This window comes from Impatiens glandulifera, chromosome 9 (genome assembly GCF_907164915.1).
Source record: "Impatiens glandulifera chromosome 9, dImpGla2.1, whole genome shotgun sequence".
In the NCBI taxonomy this organism is placed as follows: domain Eukaryota; kingdom Viridiplantae; phylum Streptophyta; class Magnoliopsida; order Ericales; family Balsaminaceae; genus Impatiens; species Impatiens glandulifera.
This window is the reverse complement of record NC_061870.1, coordinates 4,515,491-4,523,541: the sequence shown is the minus strand read 5'-3', so window position 1 is coordinate 4,523,541 and position 8,051 is coordinate 4,515,491. Positions and strand designations below refer to the sequence as shown.

The window sequence follows — 8,051 nt, the reverse complement described above, 5'->3', positions numbered from 1 at the left end:
GCTTCCGGTTTTATATCAAGCTCGGTATTTTGGAGAAGCGCTTTCGGTATTTTAACCATTTCAGTTTATATCAGTGCTTCTGGTATTTAAGATGTTCGTTTTTTTACAAGACTGCCACATCAGCACGAACAGTAATTAACCGAATAACGCCACATTTAATATTTAGATTTGACCATTGCATTAACTACCATGTACCATTATACAAACCCTCTAAGAAGCTCAACAGTCACACACTATTAAAGTGTGGCTACAAAATTCATGTAGAGCTACGCTACATCAGCACGCGGAGCACTACAACATGCCAACTCTACAACATGTCATCATTTAATGCAAGGTCGTTGAGTTAATCATATAGAAGAATGTCACGTGCCAAGCCAATTCAAATCTCATGTGATGTACGTTCCCAATACACCACAATGATGAGAAGAATATTTGGTACATTAATTTCATGTAGTACATCCACGATCAAAAGCATATTCCCTTATGTACTACCAGGGTGCACATCCAACCAAAATAGGACAGGTGTCCTCTAAAGTAAATATGTTCGTTGTGATATTATCTATTTAAGAAAAAGTTGGAGGACAATTTGTCACATCGGTCTTTGCTTGAAAATATCTCTCGCGAACCAACTCAAGCTTTCAAGAATTTCATTATCTCAAGTGTGTTAAGATTAATATTACCTTGTATTACATTTACTATTTTTTCTGTGTGAGAATTCAGTATTGTAAGTTGACAGAAAATGTTATGTTAAACAGAGTGTTGTGAGTGTTGTGTGTTAGGAGTTCGGAAAAGGGTAGTGTTTAAGCCCTAGTTGTTCGACTGGGTTTGTGTAAGTAATGTTCTCAAACCAAATCTTCTAGTGAATATTATTCCCGAGGTTGAGAAGAATATCATTCTCGAGGTCGAGAAGTAGGAGAGTTTACTCCGAACATCCATAAACAACTTTGTGTCTTTTGTTATTTACTTTCCGCATCTTCCAATCGTTATATGCCGCTTCAAGTCAAAACAAACAGTTCTGCACTTGCACCGGTCAAGAGTTTGTGGAGACTTGCGTAGAATAGAAACAGATATTAACTTTTAATAGAGTTATTATCAAACGAAGGTTTTCGAGGTTAATAATATTATGTCAATCCCTTGCTATTGTTGACTCCTTTCCTAACAAGTGGTGTGGTATCAGAGAAAGAGTTTTTATTCTCAAGCAATCAAATATCATCATTTGTTTCCTCAACAAGCCTCCCATGTTCAGCAATGAAGAGTATGATGATTGGAAGATTCGCATGGAGGTGCATTTGGCCTGCCAAGACGACGATATGCGGTTCGTTATCACTGACGGTCCGATAAAGATTAAGAAGCCAAGATGCGAATGGATAGCTAAAGATAAAAGGAAGGCCAATCTTGCTAACTTGGCCAAGAACATCCTGTACAAAACCCTTGACAAAAACATGTTTGGGAAAATCAGAGCATGTTCCACTTTCATGGAGATATGGGAGAAGATTATCCAACTCTGTGAGGACAATAAAAAAACAAAAGAGAACAAACTCATGGTTGCTACTCATAAGTTCGATAGTATCAAGATGCATCTCGGGAAGTCGATGAACTAGTTTGACGAACGCTTCCCATCATTGACATTGAACTTTCCACTCTAGGAAAGGTATATGACAACAAAGAAATCATCATCAAGGCGTTGAAGACTCTTCCCGTTCTTGGGACATTAAGGCGACGGTGATGAGGGAGTCCAGAAACCTTTACAAGATGGAGTTGCACAACATGTTTGCCGATATGAAAGTCCATGAGTTCGAGGTGAACTCTAGGAATGAAGATAAGCCCTCATCCTCGACCACGACTAAGGCGTTGGTGTCCGCTGTTGAGCCAGTTGTTCCATCATCCATCAAGTTAGCTGAGCAGATCAATCTTGTTGGGAGGTACTGTCCAAGGAAATAAAAAGATAACTTTCAGATCAAGAATAATAAATAAAATATAAACAAGATAAAATTGTATATCAAAACGATTTTTGGCATCACTGGAACCGGAACAACTACGTTGTATTAAATCCTTCTTCCTATTAACTTCTGACCCGCGGAATCTCAATTTTCCATTTTTTTTTATTAAAGGTGTTACATTTTCACACTTTTTTTCTTCTAAAAATAGAAGGAATGGATTTGAATATTAATCGTATGAGTGTATTATTAACATTTTAATTAGTAATCAAATTAAGATTATTGATTTAAATTTATAATTTTATATATAAATATATATAATTAATATGACTAACCATTTAAAATAAATCACTTAAATCACGTTAAAAAAACTTTATACTTTAATATTATCAAAAGAACAAAAATTTATAAAATTAAATAAATAAATTTATCGGTAGAATATATTGGTTACAAGTTCAAGATCTATATAAATAATTTTTTTTTAAATTTTAGTGAACCGCTTAATATTTTGAATGCTGCGAGAACATTGTAATCTAAGATTAATCTTTATTATGTAAATAGGTTGTTTGCATTTTTAAACTTATAAAATCCAAATTTTATTTTTACAAAAATTAGTATATATATATCTATTATTTGTATATCTAATAAAATATAAAATTAATTAAAAATATATATTATACAAAACAAAATTAGTTATATCAATTTATTTATTTAAATAAGTAATAACTTGTTTTTAAATTATAAATATAAATTACTTAAAATCAAAATATCAACTCATAAAACATAAGAGTAAATTTAAAAGTATAAAAGAGCTTACCAATTTTACCAATTTGATAATAAATTTAATTAGTTAACAATTTTTAGAATCATAAGACATAAGATTTTAAAAATTTTAACTATATTAGATCAACCTCGTTTGCTTATTTTCCTTTTTGAATAATTCTTTCTTTTAAAATTTTATTCAATGAAAGAGTTCATTAATTCTAAAAATAAAGTAATAATAATAAAATTGTAATTTTATCATTAATTTGAATCACCAAGTGTCCATCAAACAAGAGGTGTTCTGTTTGGAGAAAAGAGGTTGGATGCTTTTGAGGGCAGGATGTAGGTCACAAGAACTGAGATGGTAGATTTGCAGTTAGAAGAAAAAAATCAAAGAATGCCATTTGAAATTAAGGAAAGTTATACTTAATCAAATGATAAACTGAAGGAAACAATCACATTATAAAGATTTAAGTTCAGTAATCTAATCCTTTTAAAGGAAAAAAAAGAAAGAAAGAAATATAACATGCAAGAGTTATTTCAATGAAGGTAATAATATCATCCAGTTTAAAACCATTAAAATCAAAATTTGGCAATGGGACACCAAATGCAAAGACTTCGTCCCACCATAAATAACCCACAACAAAAAATGCAAGAGCAGAACAAACAATCAGAAGTAGCTATTGCCTCTCATTCTTCGTCCGAATAGTTAAACTTTACCGAATGAGAATCCAAATCAATCTGCCCCCCTCTGTATGAACCACGTTTCTTTTTTGTTTTTTCGTGGCGGAAGCCCCTGCATGACGACCACAAAGAAAATAGGCTAAATACAGACAAAGGTTGAAGAATAACAGAAACAAGTAATGCAACATTTTTAGCCATAAAGCATATCACAGGCACATAAAACTCATCTAACAATGTACAACAAAGAAAAGGTGTAGTTTTTGTATGCATGCTTCTCATCTGAATCATGATCCAAAAAGATCTTAATTTGTTATGTTTGTTCCAAACAGAAGAAAGAAAGAAATAAACACTTCAATTGCAACTTCACACAAATCTGATTGTACCTAAAAACTAGTTTCCATATATATGGCTAATTTTGAGTACATCCTTTTGTCACAATTATTTCTGAAAATTGGCATAAGTGAATGTTATGTTGATAGGCTAAAAAGTGTGATTGTGTTGGATGGAAGCTTTTGTTTATTTATAGCTTTTTTTTGGACAAATTTTGTTGATTGCAGTACAAATATTTTATAGATCATAATCTTTTGCCAAATTAAATTCTTTTTGACAATATGATAAATTAAAATGCCAAAAAGTCTAACAGCTCCAATTATGAGTACAAAAACATCATAACTATAAATATACCTTCCTCTAACTTGTCCAAGAACTTCTTGAGCTTTGGCACCATACCCAATATCTGCTCCATCCTGAAGAAGTTCCAACATGTTATAACTGTCAGACATTAGAAGGAACCAGAAAAACTGCCATAAACAATGCCAAGAGTAAAAAGAAAGACCTTTGCCCAATAGGAATTATCTTGTAGCCTCTCATCAGTGAAAACCACCTCTTCCACTTTTACTCTTCTAAATGCATTTGCTGCTGACTTAGGCTGCAATTGAAATAAATTATTGAGGTAACAAAAGGGCACAGTTTCTAATGAACATCACAAGTCACCCTAAACAATACATGTAGTTACTGTAAAAATAAATCTTCCATCATGGATGTTACAGTTAATCTTTTGGGTATGAACTTGAGAATTATACTACAAATGACTTGCATCTGAAGATCATCCAATGTGGGTGACAAAGTTATGAAGCATGTAAAGACACCTTAGGGCTTGTTTGGCATACTTTATATCCCATCATAAATCACTTTTTCATTCAAATTCCCAATTAAAGTACCAAATACCTTACTTTACCATTTATAACATTTTAAAAAGGATTGCTTATTTGCTTCTTCAATATGCATAAAAGGCTGGGTTTTGCTTCCTCTACTTTTAAAAATGATCCAATTTATATTCCTCCATTTATTTACACAGTTATTTCATACCCTCAAACATTAACTAAAATGTATTTTTCTTTCTAAAGTGCATATCATCACGACACTAACAAAGTTAACCCAAAAAAATGACGAAGGAAACTAATTAGAGCCGTCTTTGAAAGTCTGGAAACAAAATGAGCTTTTACTATTCCAAAACATTAAATACCAGTGATATTTTGCTCATTTGACTTAAATAATCTACTTTTTTATCAAACAATATTTACTCAAAAATTGCAAATAATTTCAAAATAACCTAGTCAAACAAGTTCTTAGGTGTGTAGCAGAATTATCAACAATGACCTCATTTTTGTCTTTTTATACTACCAGCATCATCATTTTGGAAGACATATCAACAGGCATAACTTTAACTATAGATCTTGTCATACATTTAGTTATTAACATATTTCAATTATATAGCAGGTGTATACATACCTCTGCAGATTCAATACGCTGTTTCTTAGCGGATCTACCAGCATCAGAATTGTCTTCTTCATTATCTTGCCAACTAACTGACAAATCCTGTAAGTGATTTTCACTCACATGACCATTTTCAATGCTCTTTTTCTTCTCTGACTTCCCATTATCGCCATTAACAGAATTTACTTCTATAACTGGATCACTGATCTTGCCCTCCTGCAAATTTTTTGTCTCAGCATTTTCATCGGAAAGTGATCTTTTCCTCTTTTTGGATTTCTCTTTACTAATGACTTCCTCTTTACTTTTGTCACCTTCAATGGAATCTTTCTCAAAACCTTTCTTTTTTATTTTCTTTCCATCTTTAGATTTTTCTTTTTCTTCTTTACCAACTTCTTTTCCACCCTCTTCAAGAGATGATTTATCAACTTTGTTTTTCTTCTTTTTTCCTTTTTCTTCTGTTACTGTAGACAATCCTGGCTGTTCTGATTCTTTCTCAAGTTCTTGTAATTCAAGACCAGATTTGTTTTTCCTCCTCTTGCTTTTTTCTTTCTTTTTCTGTTCATCCATCTCCAAATTATTATCCTTTCCAATGGGATCTAATTCTGCATTGGCATCACTTTTCTTCTTTTTCTTTTTCACATCTTCTTCAGCAGCAGCACCTTTAATTTCTGGTTGTACCTCTGTGAACAAAAGATTGAAAGAGTAAGTGTTCAGCTGCAATCAATTATCCCCAATTGTGAAGAGATAATGTTTCAATAGCATGGCATACCTTTCTCCAGCAAGACAGATTTAGTGTCACTGCAAGCCATAAAAAGCACATGTAAGATGAGAATGAAAGCTGAAATAGTTGTACATCAAAACAATTCACAGTAAAAGTTAAACAAACAGAATGAATCACAAAAGATTTAATATTTCCTTCTAATAATCATCATCATGAGACTTCAATTACTGTCACGCAACGGGCGGATGGATATATGTTACCACCAACATGAAATAAACTTCTAGGAGTGATCGTGGATCGGATTGGTTGGGTGATTTAGCTATATATTAATCCAGACATAATAGATCAGTTTCTACTCTACCAAAATCCAAATCCACCCAATATCCAGCGTATCAGAAGTATAATATATAAGGTCCAATTGACAATTTTTTTGATATACGAATTCACATCACATGCTTGTGAACTAGCTTTCTAAACTTAATTAAACAAAATAAAGTACAAAAACAAACGAATAACATCTTCAGTTAAGTCTTTAATTAACAAGCTTAGTCTGTGACAAGAAATCATCAAATCAAGTTTGGGTAATTGAAAATAATAATAGATTATAATTGTTTCAAATGAAGTTTTTAAATAATAAATGTAGCAATAGATAAACAATAACTGAAAGAAAAATAAAGTTCTAATTGAACAAAAACAGTTGAAGCATTAACAAATGCAACAGATTCCAATAATTACGATTGATAGCAAGCCTAAATTTCATTATCCATGGTATGTTAATTTTTAAACAAACAAACAAAAGTAATAATGTCACATGCTTTAATAATTTCAAGTTGGTTTATATCTGCAAAAGAAAATCTCAGCATAAAGATATTATTGATATCGCTAACTATCAAGGATTGGCTTTTGATGTTGTCAACCATTAATAAATAATGCAAAATATTTTGAGTAGAAACTAAAATGATCACGGATGTTATTTAGCTATATATCAATCTCACCTAATAGATCGATTTATACTCTATCAAGACCCTATTTTTGGTAGATCATTTGTTTTTGTTCGGGTATGGGGGGTATGGAGGTTGGGATGCTCACCTCTATAGAACAAACTACAAGGAAACAGAAAATGGCATACATCATAAGATTCAAACATCCTAAGTTGACCAAGTTATCGGCCATTCTCCTTAAAAACCAATCTAAGAACCACTGACAACAACAATCATTAACGAAACCCAGTATAGTACTTGAAATTGGGCGGAGAACAATTGTGAACTTTTACTAGACAACCAAGGATATAATTTCTTTGAGACCAAAGCTGGCGAAAATTCAAAAGCTTGTTTCCTTACCATGTCTGGAAATGATTGCTAAATATGTCTTCCAGATTAAATGAGCAGGCCTTCCAACTATCATCCTGCATAATTTCATCAAAACAGTCAATGTAACTAGTCAAAATAGAACATTATTTAAAATACAACATGAACTACCGGAACTGCTTTTGATGTTGAACTAGTATTAAAGTATGTTACTGTGATACGATAGTCATTTTGGCACAACTACATAACTATGTTTAAAACAAATTTGACCAATCATTAAAGAACCTGAATTTGAGCTTCAGAGAGAAAGCGCTTGAGGGTTTTGGAGAAGGCGTTGGAGTCGAGGAAGCACAGGATGGAATGGATGAGAACAGACCTGCTTTCGGTGGAGGGCTTCATCGTTAGCGCGGCCTTGGCGTTTAGCTCAGCTAGTAGTACCTGCCGAGGTTTAAGAGCAAGAAGTCGGCTTATGGGTTTAGGGTTTGTGTTTTCAACGTAGCTAGTCGACGGCATATGACAAGAAAGATAAAAGAAGTTGAAATTCTCTAATATCTCTTGAGAATAATATTAGGGTTTGACCAAATATTCAAATGAACCCTAAAACTTGTATAAAATATTCAAGTTGATTCCTTTATTCTATAACTCACATAACCCCTAAGCTAGGATGATATAAACAATTAATTAGTGTATGTTTACAATTTAAATTTTATGATTTGTTTGCATATTAAAAATAAAGAATTTTAACTAAAATTGCAATTTACTTTGAATTAAAATTTATATATTTTTTTATTATTTTCAATTAGTATAGTATAATACATTAAGAAGGTATATATTTATAATATAATAAAAGTTATAATTATAATT

General features: G+C 32.0%; 1 protein-coding gene across 1 annotated transcript; it reads right to left on the bottom strand.

Moving 5' to 3' along the window:
• Positions 1–3,142: 3,142 nt before the first annotated feature.
• Positions 3,143–7,707, bottom strand: LOC124914632 (nucleolar and coiled-body phosphoprotein 1-like). Its single transcript, XM_047455222.1, has 7 exons — positions 7,473–7,707; positions 7,221–7,285; positions 5,929–5,957; positions 5,175–5,839; positions 4,219–4,311; positions 4,068–4,129; positions 3,143–3,495 (listed from the first exon to the last, which is right to left on the bottom strand). The coding sequence occupies exons 1-7, from the start codon at positions 7,698–7,700 to the stop codon at positions 3,390–3,392; spliced, it is 1,248 nt and encodes a 415-aa protein (XP_047311178.1). The 5' UTR covers positions 7,701–7,707; the 3' UTR covers positions 3,143–3,389.
• Between the last annotated feature and the right edge of the window lie 344 nt (positions 7,708–8,051).